General features: G+C 41.1%; 1 protein-coding gene across 1 annotated transcript in view; it reads left to right on the top strand.

The window, feature by feature from the left end:
- LRRC69 (leucine rich repeat containing 69) overlaps window positions 1-22,212 on the top strand; it is a 45,899-nt gene extending 23,687 nt beyond the window's left edge. The window contains exons 6-8 of the mRNA XM_084848016.1: window positions 5,132-5,233; window positions 10,564-10,743; window positions 19,354-22,212. Coding sequence (XP_084704142.1) covers window positions 5,132-5,233; window positions 10,564-10,743; window positions 19,354-19,464 — 393 coding nt within the window. The 3' untranslated portion in view covers window positions 19,465-22,212. The remainder of the gene's footprint in view (window positions 1-5,131; window positions 5,234-10,563; window positions 10,744-19,353) is intronic.
- Window positions 22,213-24,969: the final 2,757 nt, after the last annotated feature.

Genomic DNA, 24,969 nt, shown 5'->3' with positions numbered 1-24,969 from the left:
TGCATGCAGGTAGTGTGTGTTTTTTTAAGTATAAATGACCAACACCCACACTGCAAAGGCATTTTCTAGATTATTTTGGCTGACCTTTAAAATATATATGCCTGAAAAATACACACTCCAGAGGAAAAATGTTCAAAACATTATGAAAATGCAAGCAAGCATGTTATCAAACCAAATAGATTCTGAACTAAAATCCTTTCCTGGACCTATCATTTTACATGCGCTAGAATTACGTAAATTAAAAAGGAGCGAAAGGTTGCAAGTGTTCCATAATGTAAACAGTGTGTATGTTGGCATGAAAATAGGGCTCATTTGAACTATAAAATTCCAATAATATTATAAAAAAGTCAAGTCCTGTCTGTGGGCCAAACCTGTAATTGGGCAAAAAATAAAGGATTTGTGTGGGGGGTGGGGGTGGGTTGTGGACTTTTGTAGTTAACCAGAGCTAGATGTAGAAAAGAACTGAGTATTTGTCCCAGTGAAAAAGGAGTATCTGGTCAAAGTTGAGCCCATTTAACTTGGAAAAAAATGGTGCTGGTACTCTAATATGCACATTCGTGCATTAAGGTGTAGTTAGCCCTAAGTGCCATTGATTTTAGAGGGAGAGTTAAAGCACTTCTTTAATACTCTCCCATGAAATGTGAGATTTAGGAGTGCCCCACATGCCAATCATATACATGTTTTCTCAGAAGATATGCTTCTTAGAAGTACTTCAACAGCAATACTTGTAATTTCACTACTTTTAAAAATTTAAATAGAATCCTTATGCGAATTCCTCGCTCAAGTACACAATTACAATAATGAAAGACCTGTGCTTGTTATAACAATACATTCATTTATGCATTAAAAGATAACTGAAAATGCAGATACCTAGCCTTTTATATCCGACTATGCCCTTTAGGGTGCACCTCTATGCATGTTTAGATAGAAAAAGTCCTAAAACTCAGCAGGTTTTTTTCCGTCTAAACAGGCATAGGATTGCACCTTAAAGGATAGTTGGTATAATACAGCTAAAGTTAAGCACTTTTAAGTCCCATTGGTTTCATTGGAAAATTTTAGCACATACATAAATTCTTCCCATTTAAATCAATGGGCTTTAAGTGTTTAACTGTGCTGGATTATGTTCTGTATTAATAAGTATCTGCTAAATTCATTTTCATGAACAACTCATAGTCACTTTTAATGTGGAACCTGTGCTAGCTATAGAACTGGAGAGTTCCAAACCTACTGATCTGTTCTTCATATTTTATGGGAATGAAATCATCTTTTGACATTTCTTGTAAAGGCAAGTTTTGGATTACACCTCAGGGATTCTGTCATGGTTATAATTTTAAAAATATTGTAAGAAACTGATATAGTTTTATGGCGATTGCTACAAACTATGTGACCCAAAATATAATTGCCTATTTACTCATCTTGCCCAGGAGGTATGAACCTTTTAATGTTACAAAATCTCAAGGTTTTATTGGTGGAAAATTATAAGTGGTTTTACAGATATTCCAGCTGCACAGAAGAGAGAGAGAGAGAGAGAGAGAGAGAGAGTGTGTGTGTGTGTTTATATACTTACTACAAGTGTTCTCAATAGGTCAGTGCCTTCTGGCTTTATTTATACTGGGTAGTCTTTATATAATATCAGCAAAATTGTTATCAACAGGATTTTCCTATCTAATATCCTCTATCTAATAATCATCACCTGTTGGAGATAAATAAGCTTAGGTAGTTTTAAGAACTATATAATGTCAAACAAGCTTTATACAGTTTTAGTATAACTTTAAGTCAAATTAAACTTGTCAATATTTATTTATTTATATATCATTTCTATACAGCCCATTAGCCGAAGCTCTTTGGTGGTTCACAAAAATTAAAACCAAAAAGCGCAGGATAAAACAAAATGAAATATAAAAGCATTAAAACCACAATATCACAATACAACCAGAATAAAACCAGAATAAAACCTAGCAGCAATGCAGAGATTTAAAATACAGATTTAAAACACCAAAGCTAAAAGACTAGGAAACTAAAATGCTAAAATGCTTGGGAGAATAAAAAGGTCTTCACCTGGCACCGGAAGGAATACAACATAGGTGCCAGGCGAACCTCTCTCGGGAGCTCATTCCACAGCCAGAGGGCCAGAGCAGAAAAGGCCCTCTTCCTGGTAGTTACCCGCTATTTGTTTATGTATCATGTTTGCCCTCATCTGAACTTGTGATCAAAAATTTATATACGTTCATTAGTGGAAAGTATTGATAGCTTAAAATGTATGCAAGCCAAAGAATAATGGTTCCAAAGAAGTCAAAGAACACTTCCATTTATTTCAAGATTGTTTTAAAAAATACTGAGAGAATTTCTTTGAAATCCTAAAGCAAAAATATATTCTTGAATGATTTTCCAACAAACAGCATGGCACTCTTTGGTGTCTATGGAAATTAAGATTATATGAAGTCAAGCTGTTCCACAGTTGACAATGGGAATGTCCTAACTGCATATTATTTCCAGATTCATTTGAGATTGTTGGGGTGTGTGTGTCTTCCTGAGTGATTTACTCCGAGCTGGCTGTGTTCGGAGGTCATTAGGAATATATGACTTCATGGCCATCCAGCAGCCACCCCAGAGCTTATCAGGGAAAAAACAGATTTCCTGAGACTGCTTAAAGTCCGATTCTTTTCCTTGTTGGGTTCTCCCTGGTATAGTTGCTGTGTGCCCCAACCCCTGCATTTACCTTGGGTGTGCTAGCCCTGCCCACGGGTGTGCCTTTCACCATGACCCCGATCAAGGGGTGTTTCTTGTGTGTTTCCCATCGCTGCACAAACCAACTAGTGTCTACTCAAAAGTAACTCCCATTGTGCTCAATGAGGCTTGTCCCCTGAATGCCCACATCAAAATTTACAGAGATCCCCCTCAATTGAAATGGCACAGTTTAAAGCACAAAGCCCCTAAATGCTCTAAACTAAAGCACGTTCTCAAGGCTTTGATTCTCTGTTCTTTGGTTTATTGCTTTAGGAAGTAACTACTTCGCACCTTCCTTATAGAAATCCTCCGCAGCGCCGGGTTAGAAAGGGGTCTGGTTTCCCATCCCTGTGCCCCCCCCTTCCCAGCACAAGCATGCGTGTGTCTACTCAGAAGTAACTCACATTGTGCTCAGTGAGGCTTGCTCCTGAAATGCAGGTACATCTGGAGCTTCAGGGGAAAGGAGAGCTGGGTGGGTGGAGCCTTTCTTATTGGCTGAGCAGCCCCTGCCAGTCAGATGACATTCACTCTAACCCCCACCTGGAAGTATGTTCTGTGAAGCGATTTTTACTGGTGAAGTGCACTCGTTCGTGGAGCCCTGCATGGACCAAAGCGCAGCCAAGCTGATTCCTTTAAAAAAATATCCAGTACTCCTCCATTCGTTTCTCCTTCCATTGTCGTGGAGACAGAGTCTATGTCCCTGGTCAGCAGCTAGTTTTATGCAAAGGCCATTTTGAGGTGAAGATGGAGAGTGGTGTGCTGGGACCTTACTCCCATTGAACAGAATGGACTGCCTGAAAGTCCTGTTGCCAAAACTACCACTCCCTCTGCTCTTCATTGTCTCCCGTTTGTGAGCTGGCAATTGGGTGGCAGGGTGGGCAGGAAGCGTCAGCTAATATTTCCCAGGGAGCCAGGTAGGTTTGTCTCTGTGCTCAATTATTTGTGATTCGTAGCCCAAGTAGAATAGCTCTAGGTGTTTCCACAACCATCTTATATTTCAAAGCAAATGCATTTTCTATTTTAGCTATCAACTTGCATTATACAAGAAGCAGTTAAAGGCCCAGAACAAAATACATGTGGAAAAACATATTCCCATTACACCATCAGGGTATATAACATGTTCTATTCTCAATGTGTTATTCTAGTAATCTCAGTGTTCCAGCATAAATATATAGAGCTGAAAGAAAATGGTTTGTAAAAATGATCCTGATATGCAATGGTGTTTGTGTTTGATAGTAGTTTGTATCAGGTGTGTGTCCTGGGTGTCTACTGCCTTTTAACCATCAGAGAACTGCTCTCATGAGTAAATACTCAGTCCAAATTGTTCAAAGGCATGTAGCCCAGTGTTATGAATATGTTTTTAGAAGTGAGGGCCAAACTACATATTACATTAAGGGTGCGATCCTATGCATGTTTAGACAGAAAAAAGTCCTACAATTCCCAGCATGCCCCAGTCAGCCATGCTGGCTAGGGCATGCTGGGAGTTGTAGGACTTTTTTCTGTCTAAACCTGCATAGGATTGCGCCCTTAATGTCTGATTTGTATGTATCTTTTTCTTTCTTTTTTAAATGCAGTTGCAGGACTGAGATCCAACCCAGATTGTGACCGTGGTAGCGGTGGCACCAAGCACAGCTTCCCTTCTAGAACATATAGCAGTTTTGGGGGAGATTTTTATTAATACGGTGGCATGATGGAAAAAAAATTAATGTGTGCTCCACCCCTACCATGGTTGAGAAAATAAAAAGCATTGTCTTGATTGCTAGGACCTTTTTATTTTATCCTGTTTCCCATTTTGCAGTGGAGTACAGAATTGGGTTCCTAAGAATTTTACACTCTGTTAATATTTTGCTGTTGCTGCTGTTATTATTAATGGATTTATATCCCACCTTTGTGTTACAGTAGAAATCCTCAAGGGAGCGTTCATAAAAATTTAAAAACAAAAGATATTAAAATTAAACAGGAACAAGATATAACATTGATTGATTGATTGATGGATTGATTGATTGAATAATATCAGGCATCAGCCAGGCCAAAGGCCTGCCAAAACAAAAAAAATCTGTAGTTGGGAACAAAAGAACATCAAGAGAGCAAGCCAGATGGATCTCCAAGTAGAGAAGGGCGTTCACAGCCTTGGTGCAACAACTGAGAAGGCTCTCTTACACATTCCTGCCAGCTGTACTTCAGATGGTGGTGAGATAAGGAAAAAGGCCTCCCCAGCTGAACTGAGTAGAAGGCAAATGTATAATTGGCTGGGAATGTATATGTGTTTTTCTTGCCGCCTTCTCCCTTTCTATGTTAATTAAATACAATGGCAAATATTTAGAATGACACTCAGTAAACACTTAATTGAAAACACTATTTTTTGTTTTTTTATATTAAAAATGTTCTTGTGTTATTTAAATAGACAGAAGATCTTGAGCTGGAGGAACTTTATTGTGAAGGTAATCCATTGCTTCAGAGGAATCCTGTTAGTGCCGTACAAGAGGAGGACATTTTGACTCTTAAGGTAACTAATGAGAAAAGTAAACTTTTAAAACTGTAGTTTTAAAATTATATTTGCTTTTCAGATTTCAAAGAAATTTGAATCCTTCTCATTTAAACCATTCTAAATAAACTTTCTGTAGTCTGAGGGATGGGGCTGATTCAGTAGCTGAAAGTGACTGTTAGTCTGGTGAGAGTTTTTAATTAACAGTGCGGTCCTGCACATATCTACTCAGAAGCAAGTTTCATTAAGTTCAGTGTGGCTTACTTCTAGGTAAAGGTGGATAGGATTGTAGCTTAAGGGTGGAATCCTATGCATGTTTAGACAGAATAAAGTCCTACAGCAGCCAGCATTCCCCAGCCAGCCATGCTGGCTGGGGAATGCTGGGAGTTGTAGGACTTTTTCTGTCTAAACATGCATAGGATTCCACCCTAAGGGTGCAAACTTGTGCCTTAAAAGTGCAATCCTATGCATGTTTAAAGAGAAAAAAGTCCTACAACTCCCAGCATTCCACAACTAAACAGGTGTTGTTGTTGTTGATGTTATTGTTATGTTAAACTATGGCAGGAGTGGGCAACCTGCAGCCCACAGGCCTCATTCAGTCCTTGGAGGCAGCCTCTACAGCCCACTGTGGGTGGCCTGCCCCCCCCAGTTCCCCCCTGTGCCACTTCCACCATTACACAGGACACATGAGGAGAATCATCCACACATGTCCTGTTTCCCAGCAGATTTGGGCTCCTGCCAGCCTGCCAAACAGCTGTTTGATGGGGCTTTCCAGAGTCCAGTTTTTCTTAGGAATAGGGCATGTGGGGATGACTTTCCCCATGTACCCTGTTTCCCAGCAGAATCCTGATGGGGAAGACTCCCCTCATGCACCCTATTTTCCAGCAGAATCGGCTCCTGCCAGCCTCAAGTTGTGTGTGTGTGTGTATGTACATAACATGTACATAACATCCAGCGTGTGTGGATGGAGAGGAACACTGGGTGTGATTGGTGGGTACGTGTTGGTGCACATGAGTGTGTCTGCATGTGGTATATCTGTGGGTGTGGCCCCTGACCCACCACCCATCTTCCAGGGGGCCCTTGGGGGCCAAAATGTTGCCCACCCCTGAACTATGGGTTGGAGTCAAGGGGTCCACGAATGGAGTTCTGTTTCTGGAATGTTCCCATTCACAGAAGGATGAGAGGCAATTTTTATTGATTTTCCCCTTCCCACCCTATGCCCCCACATGTGCTGTAGAGGATCAGAAGACGCTTGGAACAGTGTAGGAGTAGCTAAGAAGGCTGCAGTCAGAAGGAGGAATCAGTCCAAATTGACATCCCTTCCGTTTGCAGGAGTTTCCACTATATTACAGCTCCTTCTGCAATAGAATGATGATACTTTCATTCATGAAGGGAACCCATGGTTTGTTGTTGGGTTGTTGAACAACTGTGGGCTGTGGGTTGTTCATGGTGAATGAACCATGGTTTATTAGCATGGCTGGATTCACACAACACAACAACCCCACAGTTCAACAATAACTTGCAGTTCAGTGACAACCCACAGTCAAACCATACTCAACTTTGAGTATGGGTTGTCGTGTTGTGTGAATCCAGCCAGTCTCTCAATCACTGTAAATACAGTCCTTTTTCTATTATCCATTTTGTGTCCCCACAGAATAGTGTGTCTACTCTTTTTGTTTTTGTTTGAGGTAATGATTTTGCAACCAGTAATAAATTAAAACCTAATTTGTTTTTCTAAACCCTAACACAAATATCTGATTTAAAAATAAAAACAACATAACTTTTCCAAATTCTACAGAATAATCTCCTTGCGGTAGGCCCTGCATATATATTAATGCAAATAGCTCTGCGAACCATCCGTAATTACAAAATTAGTATTTATCCTGGAATAAGTCAGAATTCAACAATGTCAGCATTCTCAAAAGGAGATGTTCTAGAAAAAGCATTAGCTATTTAAACATTAATTTGAGATAAGAATTTAATTCTTGCTTAGATGGTGAAAGGACATGATTAACTTGGCCAGTTAAAATAATATAACTTTAACATTGATTGGATCTTGTAAATAGGTATACAAATAGCCTTTAGTTTTTTCACTGGCTAAATATGAGTAGAAAAGTCCAGGTTATTTTGTAGAATTCATATGCACTGTATAAGCACAATCAAAAGCTTGCAGGCAATTTGTAAATGTCAGGGACTCTGGGGCCTAAGCCAGAAACCTCATGAGCTGATGCTGTGAGTTAAAATAGAACTACATGTGTACAGGCATCAGAGCTTTGTTCAGGCACAGAAGGGAAAGAGGCATGCAACACTGGCTCCTGTGATTCGTAGGAAATGTAAATACCAGGAATGTGGCCTTCTGTCTTTCCTGGTCAACAGAGCAGCATCTTCTGCCTGCTAATGTCCCTTCATTCAAGTTCCAGCAACAGCCAACCAAAACCACTGGCAGAAAAACACCCATCCTTACAGGTGTAGTAACAGGTGTAGTAACCCAGGGTCCCTGGCCTGTCCCATACAATAAATTGACAGTGTTTCATAGTTACAAAACTTCTGGACAACATGGTTATTTGCCCAGCACTTAAAACATGGTTACTTGCCCTCCTGCAATATGCAAAGCTTGGGAACTCTGGATATATGCAAATGCATTTTAGACTACCAAGTCACCACTGTAGTTATGCAACCCCTGAGGGCACCATTAAATTAATCAGTCTAAAGCCTTGGTGGGAAACATGGTCCAATCCTGAAGCATCATCACCAAAAGATATATCAGCAGTTTAAAGCACCACCAGGGGCCCATCTACATGGGAGGTTTTTTTCGATGCTGCTGTGGCTTAAAGTCATTAGGGACACATGACATCATGGCCACTGCAGCCACCCCAGAGTTTACCTGTGGGGAAGCTGTATTTTTGCAGAGTACTGTTACTCCATTGTTTTTCTTTAATTTGGCTCCCCTGCAGTTCAGCTGCTGTGTGCCCATTCCTCTGCTTTAAATTTGGTGTGATTGGGGCATTCCTAGGGATGTGTCTTTCACCCGGCCATGCCCTTGGTAACCTAGGTAACTAGAGGAACTCGCCCGCCTTTCCAGCACATCAAAGCCCTAGGGCACTCTTTCAAGCTTTCAGAATTGCCCTGCACTTACTTTTCACCAGTGGGAGTAATTACCCTCAGTGATTATGCACTTCTCTGATGTTTACATTACTTTGCTTCCTCGATGTTGTGTTAAATCGCTTCCCTGATGTTGTGTAAGAGCTTTATCGCAGTAGTGATCTGGCGAGGTCTCAGGATCACGGGAGCCCGTCATTGAGAGTAGGGAGAAAGTGCCCAGAGAAGGAGAAAGGGGGTGGTGATGACTCCATGGCAGTTTGCCAGATTGGAATGAAATTGGGTGTGGGTGGGATGCTCTCAGAGGAAGCCTTCAGATGCTGCACTCAAGAATCTGGGATTTTGGCTCCTTCATGCAAAGGGTGGGGTGGGGAGCCTAGACAGGGGCAGGAAACAAGCCTCTCCCATTGGTTGAGCAGCCACTGCCGAGTTGATGATGTTCTGTTCTACTCTCCCTCCCCCCTGAAACTGGGAAGTATGTTCCTTTCAATCGCTGTGTGACCCATTAAAACCGGATTTTAAAGGTATGGTACACTTGGTTTTTCTTGCTTCATGTCTCCCTGTCAGACCAAAGCCAATTCCATGAAAATCCTAATAATACTCCAACATGCTTCTCATTCTGTTGTGAAGATCCCCCCCAGACCTCCTTGTGATAAACATTTATTCTGAATATCTCTACCTAATTGTCCCACAGGATCAGGGCCTTTGTAAGGCTTAGCTAATTCATTCAAGTAGTTAGGAACTGAAAGAAAGGTTCTTGTTCATTCCCCAGAGTTAAGCTATTTGATTGCATTAAGTCCATCATGAGTCTTCCCAAAGTAATTGTTCCCTTGGTCTATAACTGCCCCCGGAACTAATCTTCAGTGTGCTTTTTGACTGTGGGACCCAGCATGGACAAACCCTCTATCACACTGCCCCAAGATCTGCCCAGGGTTTGCTTAGCTTGCAACCCACTTCTTGTAATCCTTCCTAACACTCTCTCTCTTGTACTCTAGTACCTAACCCATGTTTCCAGGGGCAGAGCTCCTCTCTCCTTGCTTGCACCACCTCATTCCTTATACGCCTAGATAGATCTGTTGCCTTGTAAACCCAGGCAGATAGAACGTCACCCTGTGAAACTCCATTGCTCCATTTTAGCCACATCCATTTCAGTGGGGTTGCCTACTCATGCTAGGGATCTGGTGACAAGCTGGGAGCCTATAGCGTTGTGTTGAGGTCTTTCAGGGTCTTGAGACAGACATAACCAAATGCACACCCACACAGAGTTAACTTTGCTACCTCCTTCCCCTAAGTTCCCTGGCCTCTCTCTGTGTTTGTTATTTTCACTGGAATAGTCGGGATCAAAGGAGAGACCTTGCTTGGGGATTATCCATTTTCCAAAGAAAATTTTTCTTTTGGAACTGCATTCCACACTTTTTGTGTGGTTCTGGGATTCCTGATAACAGCTTAGCCAGCTGTTTGGTCCCCCCATTATTACTTATATCAGCCTAGCCTGAATGGGATTCAAGACCACAACATGTGGTGTGGTCCGAGGTGATTACCCCATTGTGTCCTAAGGCTGGTAAAGGCTAGCATAGACTGTGCCCATGGTGGGTTTCCAAGTGATCATGACCAACCAGGAAATTGGTCCCTTGTGTCCCCCCTACTTCTGAAATAAGATAAATATACCAGCTTGGACTTTATTTCTTCCTCCTTCTCCTGAATTTGCTCTAAATCTATCCATTCTGCACCTCACATGACCCACTCTTTGCCACTGAACTCAAAGGACCTCTTGGTGTTTTTGGCTCCCCCAGCCCTGTCTTGCTACTTCCCTAGCACCCTCCCTGCTCCTTATTGGCAAATCTTAACTCCCCACTTCCACCTTCTCTTGCTCTATCTCTGTTGTTAGGAAGAGTTTTTAGATTTCAGCTGTCAGGTTTTCTCTAGATGATTTCACCATTTTGTCAAATAACTGTAAAATCTACCATGTGCACACTACCACTTTTGCAAGAGATCCCTATATTTACAGGTTCTTTGGGAACATGTGTATACATGCAAGTTCACGTACACTCATGCGTAAGAGCATTTGATAACAGGACTATGCAACGTAATGTAAAGGGCTACAAGATCCTCCTGGAGAAGGGACTATTTGAACATGGGAGCCATACACTCTCAAAGTCATCTGCTAAGTACTGGGAGTAAAAAACATTTATATTGAGGTTCTGTTGGAAGTATTGTCAATAATTGGTTATTCTGTCTTTTAAATTGTACAGGAACTAACAGCAAGATTTATTCTCACTCAACTGGAAAACAAAAACCATTATTTACACAGAGCAATAATGCAGAATTTAGAAGCACAGAAGCTACTTTCTCATAAAAGAGAATGTGTTCATTGTGGATGTGGCTTTCTGGGTATGTGGCTAGAATGTGTGCAATTTGTGGATGTAAAACAGGTAAGTTTACTGAATAATATACTCTTTAAAGCAGGATTAATTGCATATCCAGACTCTTGCTGAGTTCTTCTGCTGCCTGCTTTTCGTTCATTTCTCCAAAATCTTGTTTCCTTTCTGTACATATTGATAACATCCTTAGTGGCCCCAGTCATAAGTAAAAATTCATTGGATCAGGTGAAGGGTCCATGTGGTTCAGCATTACGTTTCCGTTTACGGGCCAGCCATCTCCTGTCTCAGGGGTGTAGAACCTCAGGCCTGTGAGCCAAAACTAGCCCTCCAGGCATCCCAATCTGGCCCTGCGGGGTTCCCCAGAAGGCCCCCCTTTCCCCCTTCGTCTGAAACAGGTCCTATCTATACTACTACAACCTTCTCCATTTTCGACCACTGCTTCTGCTATTACTTATTAGTTTATCTAAATTAATTTATATGTATCTGTCCTTTCCTTTTCATTTATTCCATTCCATTTATTTATTTCATTTGTATCACACCCATCTTCCAGAGAAGCATTTCACCCGCACATCAAACCCACAATGATTTTCCTGAAGCCACCCAGAGATCTCTGTAGATGTATGGGATTTGAACCTGGGCTTTCCACATCTAAGATAACTCTGTCACCACTGCGCAACATTGATCTCACTACAGTTCAGTCAATTTAGTGCATTTGAAGGCAGATATAATATTTTGTAAAACTTGAAGTGGGACTAGTTTTAAAAGGGTCTCTGCTGCCCACGACACAGATATGCATGCACACACACATGCTCTCGCTCTCTTCTGTGATCTCTGCTTAAAGTAGTATTGCAGGTTTCAGGACACCTGGAGCTGAAACCGGGAAACTCCCACTCCCTCATCCCAAATGGCTAATCTGCATATACAGTCAGGGCCAGAAATATTGGAACAAGGATAACTGTTTTGGCAGTTGGCCTCTGTATACCACCACATTGAAGTTGAAAGGAAACACGCCCAGATGGGAGCGAAGTCAGGACTTTCAGCTGTAATTCAAGAGGTTTGACAAAAGTGGAGCACTAACCATTCAGGAAGTACAGCCAGTGGCACACACACACACCCATCGTTGGTGGCTCATAAGTAATGGAAGGAAAGACTGACAAGCAGCTGCATGGCCAGGTGTGGCCCGTTTCCTGGGTACTCCATGACCAATCAAGCAGATAAAAGGCCTGGAGGTGGTTCTGAGTGTTACATTTGTATTTGGTAGCTGTTCACTGGAACTCCCAACATGAGGTCCAAAGAGGTGTCCATGGAAGTGAAGGAGGCCATCATTGGGCTGAGGAAACAAAATAAACCCATCAGAGAGATAGCAAAAACAGTGGGAGTGGCCAATACAACAGTTTGGAACATCCTGAAAAAGAAGGAATTAACTGGCAAGCTCAGCAACAGCAAAAGGCCTGGCAGACCACGAAAGACAACTAAAGTGGTTGACTGCAGAATTCTGCTCATGGTGAAGAGGAACCCTTTCACAACATCTAGCCAGGTCAAGACCACTCTTGAGGAGATAGGCATGTCATTGTCAACATCTACAGTCAAGAGATGGCTTTATGAATGTAAATACAGAGGCTTCACAATAAGGTGCAAACCACTGGTAACACTCAAGAACAGACAGGCCAGATTAGCCTTTGCCAGCAAACACCTAAAAAAGCCTGCCCGGTTCTGGAATAAGATTAACTTTTACCAGAATGATGGGAAGAGAAAAGTATGGAGAAGGAAAGGAAGAGCTCATGATCCAAAGCATACCACATCATCTGTCAAACATGGTGGAGGCAGTGTTATGGCATGGGCATGTATGGCTTCCAATGGAACCAGGTCACTGGTGTTTCTTGATGACCTGACTGCTGATAAAAGCAGCAGGATGAATTCTGAAGTGTATAGGGCTATAGTTTCTGCTCAGATTCAGCCGAATGCTGCCAAACTGATAGGACGCCGCTTCATATTGCAGATGGATAATGACCCCAAACATACAGCAAAAGCTACCCAAGAGTTTCTCCAGGCAAAGAAGTGGGATGTTCTTCAGTGGCCAAGTCCGTCACCTGATCTCCACCCAATAGAGCATGCTTTTCACTTACTGAAGACAAGACTGAAGGCAGAAAGACCCACAAACAAGCAGCAGCTGAAGGCAGCTGCAGTCAAGGCCTGGCAAAGCATCTCAAAGGAGGAAACTCAGCATTTGGTCATGTCCATGGGTTCCAGACTTCAGGCAGTCATTGACTGCAAAGAATTTTCATCCAGGTATTCAAGGCGCTCCTTAAGTTTGAAATGATGTTGGTTTGTTCCATTACTTATGGGCCACCAACGATGGGTGTATTTGTATGCCACTGGCTGTCCCTCCTGAATGGTTAGTGCCCCACTTTTGTCAAACCCCTTGAATTACAGCTGAAAGTCCTGACTTCGCTCCCATCTGGGTGTGTTTCCTTTCAACCTCAATGTGGCGATGTGCAGAGGCCAACTGCCAAAACAGTTACCCTTGTTCCAGTATTTCTGGCCCTGACTGTATGTGCTTATGGGTGCCTATTAGTTAAAATCCTGGAACTAAGTATCACACTCCCCCTATCTCCCAAAACACAAAGCAGTTTTGAAACCATTTAATTTTTTTAAAAATAGATAGAATTTATATAGCATATTGATCACAGTGTTCAAATCTGTTCAAAAACATACTGCCCCCTTGCTAGATAGTTGGCTGAGGCTGAGAGATAGTGGCTTGCCTCAGACCACCTTGTTTGATTCAAACTGGAGCCTTCCTGATTCACAGCTTAATGATTTTTACCCTATACACTATATAAACAGAGTAGAACAGGGGAGGCATGGTAAAAGGAATAAGATTTAAACAATTGTTTGTTTAAAAAACTGTCCAATTTTTCAAATTACACCTGTGTAGACAAAATATGAGATAGAAGATTTGCAGTGTCCATCCTTGCAGTAGGAAATGGAGCAGTGCCTATAAGCAGATCAACAAATACTGCAAGATAGGAGTGAGTTCCTGAAATGCATTTAACATCTGATATAAGAACTGCATTATATAAGAAGAATCCGTCTTGCAAAGAATTGCAAATTCTGTCTGATACCTCATCTGTTAAGAATGAACACTGTGACAATATTAAAAACTATCATTTTACAACTGTAGGGGAAAATGAAACTTATTACAGTATGGACCACATGATGAAGGATAATGTTGAGGAGCAAATGAAATACCCAGTAGAATTTATTAAAACTTTAAAATGTAATGGTAGTGCTTTACATTCACATAGGCATAGATTGAAAAAGAAAGCTATTGTAACACCTTTAAGGAATATTTATATCCCAAATGGGTTAATGATTGGAACTCAGTTGCATTCTCTCTCTTGCTCTTGCTCTTTCTCTTTGTCTTTCTCGATATATAGATAGATAAATATTAAAGTGAATAACCAAGAAGAATAAATACAATTTGGCCACATAGTATAGAGATGTTTGGAATAATATAGACGTTTGGTAGCTTGAAACAGAAATAAAAAGTGTGTAGAAACGAATACAAACTAAGTAGAGTAGAAAAGGGGATAGAAAGGGAAAAAATGTGTAGAGAAAAGGCCAAGTTGTTTAATATTGATCTTGCGCTTCAAGGACCTGACTGACTAGCAACCTGATTTGAGATTGGATATCGTATCTTTGGTGACTAGGTCCCTCGGAGGGGGCCCTGCATTCCATTGCCTGACTCATGATTGTTCATTTTTCATTTCTCTTAGCGCTGCAATTTTTAACTTTCCCCTAGTTCCTCTTAAAATAATAACTTTAGGTAGTGAATTACACACGTGTTGCTTAATGAACTTTGAGTCTTGCATGAAATGATGTAATGTAATGAAAAACTGCTTTTGAAAGAGATGAAAGAGAACCCGCTTCACTCCAAAAGCGTTTGACATGGAAGATCTGTATTTTGAGAACTTAATGTAATTTCACAACAGCACATCCTTCAATCACACATTCAGCTGAACCTCAATAAAGAAGGCATCAATTTCATTTATATTGTGATTAGGTTTACTCATGATTTATAACCTAAAATACTTATTAAATAAGTACAATTATCTCACCAGATAACGAGGAATGAGGTTTACTTTGAGAAGCTATAACAATTAAAAAAGATATGTATAACTTTGAACTTATCAAAGAATATTATGATCACAGAAGTGACAAAATGTAGACTTAGGTCCCAATCTCCAGGAGCAGAAGGATAGAAAATGCATTAGTGTTCTTCTGTGCTTCATGCTTCTGCAGTAGAGCTAGTGGAAGGCTTCTCGCAGTATGTTGTTGTTCAGTCGTTCAGTCGTGTCTGACTCATCATGACCCCACGGACCACAGCACGCCAGGCCTTCCTGTCCTGTGCTCTCTCCCGGAGTGTGCTCAAGTCCATATTCATTGCATCGGTGATGCTATCTAGCCATCTCATCCTCTGCCGGCCCCTTCTCCTTTTGCCTTCAATCTTTCCCAGCAGCAGGGTCTTTTCCAGGGAGTTTTCCCTTCGCATTAGGTGGCCAAAATATTTGAGCTTCAGCTTCAGTATCTGTCCTTCCACTGAGCACTCAGGGTTGATTTCAGAGGTTGCATTGCTGTATAAAAAATAATGAATTCGAAAAATTCAGATTACTTTTGTAGTCTATAAACTTTAGTGAGCTGTTAAAACGGTCTTGAGAATGAGCTTGTTCAAAGTCTTACACGAGACCTTGTGCAAACAGAAGACAATGCTGTTCTGCTAATTTGGAGGCAGACCTGTGAGTGGAAGAGGCTTTTGACTAGCAGAAGGGCACATTTGGATCCAAGCCGTAGGTTAGAGGAGGAAAGCTGGAACAAATATTTTAATGTGAAAACCTTTTAGTAGGACGTATGTTTTGTGGGCCATCTATTTTCTCTCAGTTATAGATATTTGAGTATCTGTACCCAATATAGAATCTCCTGTGAGAGGCAGTTTACAGTTATTTTGGCTAGGATCCCAAGAGTTGCTTTACGCATGTATGATGGGATTTTTAGAATCCTTTCCACACCATATCCCAATCTACTTCTGAAATACTCCTCAGTTTCTAAAATGGTTTGCCATGTGGCATGGAAAGCTACTGCTTTGAAAACACATGTCCAAAGTCCCCTTGGGCATGCAGAACTAGTCTGCAGTTCTTTTCACCCCAACCAATATTTATTTAACTTCCAAGTCACACACAAAAACAAGGGTTGCTGTATTGGCCATACAAAAAATGTTGAAGTCATGAAGACTGCATGGTCATAGAATCATAGAATAGTAGGTTTGGAAGAGGCCTATAAGACCATCGAGTCCAACCCCCTGCTCAATGCAGGAATCCAAGTCAGAGCATCCCTGACAAATGGCTGTCCAGCCTCGTCTTGAAGGCCTCCAGCGTGGGAGAGCCCACCACCTCCCTAGGTAATTGGTTCCATTGTCGTATTGCTCTTACAGTCAGGAGGTTTTTCCTGATGTTCAGCCGGAATCTGACTTCCTGTCACTTGAGCCCATTATTCCGTGTCCTGCACTCTGGCATGATCAAGAAGAGATCCTGGCCTTCCTCTCTGTGACAACCTTTCAAGTACTTGAACAGCGCTGTCATATCTCCCTTCAGTCTTCTCTTCTCAAGGCTAAACATGCCCAGTTCTTTCAGTCTCTCTTCATAGGGCTTTTTTTCCAGTCCCCTGATCATCTTTGTTGCCCTCCTCTGAACCCTCTCCAGCTTGTCTGCAGTGCGGTGCCCAGAACTGGACCCAGTACTCCAGATGAGGCCTAACCAGTGCTGAGTAGAGGGGAGCTAGTACTTCCTGGGATTTGGAAGCTATGCTTCTATTAATGCAGCCCAAAAGAGCATTTGCCTTTTTTGCAGCCACATCAGGTTCATATTCAGCTTATGATCTACAACAATTCCAAGATCCTTCTCACTTGTAGTGTTGTTGAGCCAAGTATCCCCCATCTTGTAACTGTGCATTTGGTTCCTTTTTCCTAGGTGCAGAACTTGGCATTTATCCCTATTAAATTTAATTCAGTTGTTTTTTGCCCAGCGCTTCAGTCTATCCAGATCACTTTGAATTTTGTTTCTGTCTTCCAAGGTATTAGCTATCCTGCCCAATTCTGATCAGCATTCCCTGCACCACCTCCTCCAAGTCATTAATTAAAATGTTGAAGAGTACTGGGCCCAGGACTGAGCCCTGCGGTACCCTACTTGTTACCTCTCCCCAGTTTGAGAGCCCATCGATAAGCACTCTTTGAGTCCGATTCTGTAGCCAACTGTGGATCCACTGGATCGTTGTTTCATCTAGCCCACTTTGAGCTAGTTTGCTCATCAGGATATCATGGGGCACTTTGTCGAAAGCTTTGCTGAAGTCAAGGTATATTATGTCCACAGCATTCCCACAGTCCACAAGGGAGGTTACCTGATGAAAAAATGAGATCAGATTCGTCTGGCAGGACTTGTTTTTGACAAACCCATGTTGGCTTCGAGTAATCACTGCATTGTTTTCAAGGTGCTTACATACTGATTGTTTTATCATCTGCTCCAGAATTTTCCCAGGGATTGATGTCAGACTGACTGGTCTGAAGTTCCCAGGTTCCTCCTTTTTACCCTTTTTGAAGACAGAGACAACATTAGCCCTCCTCCAGTCATCTGGCACTTCACCCGCCCTCCATGATTTCTCAAAGATAATAGACAGCGGTTCTGATAGTTCTTCTGCCAGTTCCTTTATTACTCTAGGATGCAGTTCATCTGGCCCTGGAGATTTGAACTCATTCAAACTAATTAGGTGTTCCTTGACCATATGCCTATCGATCTCGAGCTGGTCAGCATCTTAAGAGGAAATGTAGGAGGAGGCTCTGAACCGATCACTTGTAGAGGCCTTGCTCTTCCATTGTTCATCCAGCCCTCCCCCGCCACCATTTTCCTCTCCTTGCCAGAGAATTGCTCACATGCAGGGGCTTTTTCTCCCCCCCGTTTCCACCACTCCATCCATTTCTGCTCCCTTCTCCCCTGCTTCTCTCCCACTGGGCTCCCCCCATCTGCATGAAATTAGTTCAAGGGCCTCATGAAATTATGTTGTAGGGTGCAGGTTGACCACTCCTAACCTGCAGAATAGCACCATAAGGTATCCTTGTTCTCTTTTAGGTATGTCAGGAATTTGTTGACATTCTTTAGGTATTTAAAAGGAGGCTAAAAAAGGGGAGCAATGATTTCTGCTCTTTCTGCTGAGCATAAGAGAGAAAGCAAAGATTAGGCTAAACGTAGTGAAGAACTTCCTAACAATTACAGCAGTACAGCAATGGAACAAACTCCCTAGTAAAGTTGTGGAATTTCCTTCCTTATGTGTTTTTAAAAGTTTTGAAAGGCAAATGTCAGGGTTGCATTAGACTTAGAATATGGTGACTTTGGGCAGGAGATAAACTAGCTGGTCCCTGTGGTTTGTTATAGTTTATGTTTCTGCTGGACCTGCCAAGAACCATGGCAGAGGGTTGGTTTACATGTAATACGAAGTCATGGTTTCTGTTTTATTATCTGCAGTCATATGCACAGGTTTGTGTGGGTTTCTTCTTCCCCTGCCATCCCTCAGAATGCTTTCCCAAATACTGGCCTCTGAGGGTGGAGCAGCATTCCAAACTGTAGTTTGTCAGTTCAGATGTAACACCAAACCACAGTTTGCCCAAAGTGTGGTTTGCAAGCCAGCTTCAAACTATATCGTTTCAGGTTCTGGTTTGATGGCCACTCCCAGACCATGTTTTATCAGATATTATTGGTTCAAATATGACAAAAGCATGGTTTGGTGGTACATCTGATCCATCTCTGTGTGTAAGTATGGTATAAACAACAAAGTGCCAGTGTCAATAGAGGAATGTCACACTGGCCACATATCGAAACCAATACCTGTTAGCATGCCCTGCCACTCAGCTAATTCCAGTATCATGGTGAAAGTGATGCCAGGGAGAGGGCACACAAGTTGCACACCTCTGCTATGTTTGTTTTTTTCATGCAGAACTACTAGGTTTAGTCTCTGCATTGAGGACATAAAATTGTGGAACTTCAGAGTCTCCACACAAAATTGCTACTATTCTTCATAATATAAACTGATATTCCTCCTGGGAAAGATCTCTAAAAGAACAATTGCATGCTGCCCATTCTAGAGACTTGAGCTGAAGTGGCAAGTCTGACGCTGTTTTCTAACACCTCATCATTGGGGTATGACATCTTGATTTTCTATATCACTGTTCTGCTCCTCCAGTTACTAGTTTTTGAACACCATCCAATAAATTAGCTTTCCTTGGACTCCTGCTAGCCCATTTCCCCACTAGATTATGTAGCACTGGATTGTTCTCCACAGATGTAGAATACCCGTTGTCTTGGTATTTAGTGATAAACATGCTTCAAGGTAGTGTTAGGGCAGCTGTGGCCCTCACACAAACGATCTTAATTTTAAACGTAACTTCTCCCCATGCTTTCTTCATTTTGTCTGACCAGATCTGAATGTTAAGGCGTATTTACTGTACTGTTATGAGAAAATTTAACAAGTTGCTCTCAGTTTACACATAACTGCAATGTATAAAGAGGAACATAGTCTATAAAGTGCCCTTACGCAGTATAATTTTTTTCTTTTTAAAAGCGAATGAAGACTAGCAGAAACTTGCAGCTCTTACCTGTCAGGGCACTTCTCTGTTCATACAAATGCTTTAACCATCGTGAACATGGACTCTTTGGAATTGCCGTACCCTAGACCAAGCAATGAACTCAGCGCTTCAACCCTCTTGTAATTACTGTGGAATTCTTAAGAACTGAAACTAATTTTAGCATTTGTTCTACATCAATATTCAATTTAAAATGTACATTTGCACTGGAACAATGGTTGCAGAGAAGTAGGGCTGGTGGTGCGTTTGGCAGACTTGACCTTGCTTCTGAAAATGGATGACTTGAGCTAATGACATTGTTTAACAGTGAGGTAAAGTGTTATCATGTAAACTCTAATTAACCTGGATTACTGTGATTTCTTTGGCTTCTGTGATATGATCCATGCATCCTAATGTGAAATTCTGATAAGTGTTTTCCCCCCTCTGAAAATCTAGGCTCAGAACTTAAAAGTGCAAAAGAATACTTTAACATATTCCAGTGATTACATAGTTCTTGATTTCCATTATAAATTCTGTTTTCTAGAAGTTTATAACTTGGCTTTAATATTTGGCACGCAGAATTTTCAACACAAGAGAAAATGTGTTGGAGTGTTTTAAAAAAGAAACAGAGGCAGCCCATATTAAGAAGGATTTCTTTGCTCATATGAGCTTTGATTATAAAAAGGCTGTGTGTCATGGCAAATGTTGGGAAAATGAACATACCACAAGGAAGCATGTAGTTAGATAAGATGCTTGTATGCTTGCTTGGTTTTCCACTTTTGCTATCTAAGGTTCCCTTCTTTTGGATTCCTGTGGATGTTTTATCTTAAATGTTTTTATGCTACAATTCCTCCTGATTTACAACTTGCATTCTCATCTCATGTAACTAATTACAGTACTACAGAAAACAGGGCTGTTACTTAAACTTATTCCTAAATGTAAGCATGTGGCTGACTTTAGTGTTTACGTATAGAAATCATGCAGGTTCTAATCTAAACGGAGATTTATTTTAATTTAGAATAATAAGTATGGCCATGTGCTTGCCTAAAGTGCAGACATTTTATATGCAATAACCCGCTCCATTTAAAAAAGAAAAAACTTTTATGTAACAGAATGAGTCAGAATGCAAGTAGAATGTTCTGTAATTAAAACCATATATCAGTAGCATATATATTAGTTAATAGATTGCATAACTTTTGATCATAATGGTAATGGGTGTTCTGTGGAATAGGGCTGAAATTATTTTATACACACACAGAATTTATGAATAGATCTAAATTTGAAACTGTGGGGTATGCTCACATACGTACAACTATACTGGAGGAATCAGCAAAGGGCTCAGTGGACCTTTGTTCCCTTCCCTTAGCAGGAAGGAAACCACATGTAAGCCACAGTGAGCTCTGGAAGAAGAGCAGGATACAAATGCATCCTGCATTTGGATCTCCTATTTACGGGACACTTTCAGAAATGCAGTCAAGTAAGTGATGAATTTATGGGCCAGTCCTAAATATATTTTTTGGCCCAATTCAGACTTAACAATAAACCAGTAAATAAGCATGAAGCAAGAAGCAAGAAATGAGCATGAAGTAAATGAGCATGAGCAAGCCTCAAGCTCATACACTCCCCCTCTGCTGTGGCCACAGGGAGGAGAATAGAAGCATCTGCTTCCTGTTTAACATAAACACCGTTTATTATTATATCCCAAAAGAATAAAAGGTACTTAGTTTAAATACTGATTTATTTAACACAAACCAGGCTCAAAAAGTTTATGATTCTGGTTTGTGATAAACTGTGGTTAGTTTTAAACAGGAAGCATATGCTTCCAATCACCTCCTTGCAGCTACTCCGAAGGAGGAAAAGGGAAGACATGAATTTGAGGCTCAAACAGGCATGTTGACTTAATGCTAAACAGTGGTTTAGTGTTACACCCAAACCAGGACAATTAGGGATGTATTTTTTTAGTAAGGGATGAAGAAAAATGTTGATGAACTTATTTTCTGGACAGCCTCTGTGCCTCTTTAGTACTGTATTTATCACTTTGTCTCTCCTCTTGCCAGGCAATATGTGTCTGTGTTTACTTTATTAAGGACCTTCATATTAGCAACTGTTGCTCTGGTCAGTCCATAATTAGTTTCTTTCCCCCACCCCCCTGCCATGAGAACAGTGTCATCAGGCTCCAAATAACTGAGTCCAACCCAAGTTAGAATGGCCAGCTTGAGGGCACCTGGTTAGGAAGGCTGGTATCAAGTGTCCCCAAAACTAACCCAGAGATGTAGAGCATGATTGAAATGGTATGTATAGGGCTGTAGCCAATAGTGCCGTTGCCCTAATGGAAGGTGCTTCTGCTTGTGCAAGTTGGGACACCCAATTTTGAGCAATCCCATTACCCACTTAAGCCCTCCAAAAGCTGCTCTGGAGGGTTGGAGGACTCTCTGGAATAGAAAGGGATACGGTCTGGAGGGCTGCAGTAAGTAGGTGGGATTCATTGACAATTGGGGCCCTGACTAGCACAAGTGGAGTTGCTCTCTGTTAGGGTGATAAACAGGAAAACAGACTGATTGTGCAGATAGCTTTATTACTTGAAGTGACACCAAAATATAAATTCATTTATATTTAAAATCATGTAGGCTGACCTGGAAATGCTCCAGCCATGTATCATACTGAAGCTAGATGAGAGGCTTTATGAAAAAGGGAGAGGAGATGTTGACGTATGTTTGTCAGATGTAGCTAGAGCACACACACCCTGATCACAGTCTCTGATATACTTTCATGGCATAAAAGCAATACATTCATCCATCTTTGAATTAAACTTTGTTTTTAATATGTATACCCTCTATTAAAATATTTTTTCACAACCAATGAGAAGGTCTTCTCTCATGTCATCATCCACATCACCTCAGATGGTGGGGTCATACCAAGGAAGGGCTTGGTGGTATCGTTCAGGTATTCCACTTCTAAGGGCACAATCTTATGGCCACTAGTCAGTGGCTAGATGGCCATAGGATAGGTCGGTTCCCTGAGAACCGACCTCCACCCCCTCCCGCGCTGCCTTGTAGGCAGTGTGGATCGGCCCTGTGCTCCGTGCTCATAAGAGAAGCATGGAGTGGCAAAAACAGGATGTTCCTGGGGGCAGGCTGGGGCAGAGAGGGTGGACGTGCCATTCCGATGCTTCCTATGCGTTGTCCAGCGTCTGCCTCCCCCGCTCCGACATCCCCTCCGTGCTGCTCCTGTCCTGCATTGGATAGGCAGTCGCCTCTGAGTTTGGAGGCGGCCACCTATCCTGATAGGATTGAGCTCTTAAGCCATATAGGGCTTTAGGGGACTCTAGTTACAATTCCCTTATGTCATTGATTTCAGTGGTCTTAAACTCAACTATCTGTCTCTGAACTGGGGCCCTTAGGCATTTTATGGGCTGGATCCAGACCAAATCACACTTTAATCTTATTGATTAATCAATGGGACTTAAAGGGTGACTTAGTCTGGATCCAGTTCTGTTACTTTGGTGTGCTACACATGTATTGTGAGGACACTGTCTATTACTGCAGTGGTATTGATGCTTCTGTGTTGTCTTACCTGGATACCCAGTATTTAATATATAACACTGATGCTTAACTTGGATATTTTTATCAGTCAACAAATATAAAATTGGTATATACAGGTACTTGATTCAAGGTTAGGTAGTTTGCAAAGGTCTCTGAAGGAAATGTGGAACCCCAACCCCTTTAAGAAGCAAGTGTCCATGTTTTGAAAGTTTTCAGAATATTTAGCTCCATCAAGATGTGGTGGCAAAAACATACTGGCTTGACCTTGCTGAGAAACTATGAAGACTTATGAAATCCATTTTCGTTACAATATGGATCCATGGCTGGTTGTGTGTGTTTAAGCCATACTTTTGCAGTGGACCAGAAACAACTTGGGAAGCACTTTAATATTGATTTATGGTTACTTGAGTTTTGGAATGGCTCCCTTACGTCATCAGTTTTACTGGAAATTAAAATAATGTAGTTTAAAAATAACAAATATACTAACCAAACATTTAAAATAAATGAAATATTGTTAATATTAATTTTCATTAGAAATTGACTCTTGGCCAGATGTAGTCCTTTTAAGGATCAACTTTATTTTAATGGAAAATTAAATATCTGGGAGCTTTACTCTGTATGTTCAAAGTTACCGTGTGCAGTGGATTGTTTTCATTCCTAATGCAATGAGAGGAACAACTCATGCAATAACAGTGAGAGTGCTGCTTTTCAAAGCAGTAAGCAAGTGCTGCTCAAATTAAGTTGCCTTCTCCCTAGAGGACTGAAAGAATTGGAAGAAATACTTCATAAGCAGGTAGCATTGGTATGGACTAGTAAAATTATCTGTGATATAACAACAATTTTGCTTGAGAGGTGATAGAACCCCTTATGCAAAAACTAAAATAAAAATCATTATTTGGTCATAATTTAAAATGTATAAGATAAACACAAACTGCTTTCAACTGTATACCGTAAGTCCCCCACCCCCCCAGATATTAGGGATCATCTATAGATATTAGTCTGACTGCCTGAGGTATTATTTTACAGTGCAGTCCTATTCATGTCTTGAGAAGTAAGTCCCATTGAGTTCAGTGGGGCCTACTCCCAAGTAAGTGGATAAAGGATTATAGCCCTAAGGACATAAATGCTAGTCATACTGATCTGATTGCAGTTACTATTTCATCCATGTAAATAATAGATACTTTCAGATGCTTAATTCTGTGGATTATTTATTTTTATATATGAATATGCTTTTTACAAAAAAAACCTTATATGTACTGATGTTGGTGGAAAGGGGGGCGGCAGTTTCTGGAGCAAAACAATTTATGGGACAGAAAAATCTGACAGAATCTGACCAAAGTATTCTTTGTTCATTTCAACGCATATGATACATAGTTTTTTTTTTCTTAAAATTTAAAAGAAGCCTGCAATTTGCATATAAGTAATATGAGTAAAAGATATATATGCACTTTTAGGCAAAGTCTCAATCATTTTTACTTTGTAGTGAACACAGCATCTATTTTTATAAAACAAAAAATATTGTATGTTTCATACTCTGGATATTATTTTAACTAAACTAGCTATTCCCAGGTATGAAAGACATCATCAACTGTATGTAACTGTATGTACGTAACACTCCCTGAGATATTCCAGGAAAACATGAAGGATCAGTATAATAGCTATTTAAGGGTGCAATCCTATGCATGTTTAAACAGAAAAAGTCCTACAACTCCCAGCATGCCCCAGACAGCATGGGTTTGTAGGACTTTTTTCTGTCTAACAATGCATAGGATTATGCCCTAAGAGCTTCACCACCTGAGGCTAAAATCCTCCATTCTAACCAGGGCTTCTGTTTCCGGATTCTTAACAGGATTACAATGGGCTCCTTTACACAGGGGGACACATGCTTTGAAACAGGGAATTCCTTTCTCGGCATGTTCTACAGTCAGGGCCAGAAATATTGGAACAAGGATAACAGTTTTGGCAGTTGGCCTCTGTACGCCACCACATTGAAGTTGAAAGGAAACACACCCAGATGGGAGCAAAGTCAGGACTTTCAGCTGTAATTCAAGAGGTTTGACAAAAGTGGGGCAC

The sequence above is a fragment of the Heloderma suspectum genome, chromosome 4 (assembly GCF_057233095.1).
Source record: "Heloderma suspectum isolate Gila_16-S chromosome 4, 16-S_ref, whole genome shotgun sequence".
In the NCBI taxonomy this organism is placed as follows: domain Eukaryota; kingdom Metazoa; phylum Chordata; class Lepidosauria; order Squamata; family Helodermatidae; genus Heloderma; species Heloderma suspectum.
Note: the sequence above shows the minus strand (reverse complement) of the source record. Positions and strands in the feature narration are given on the sequence as shown.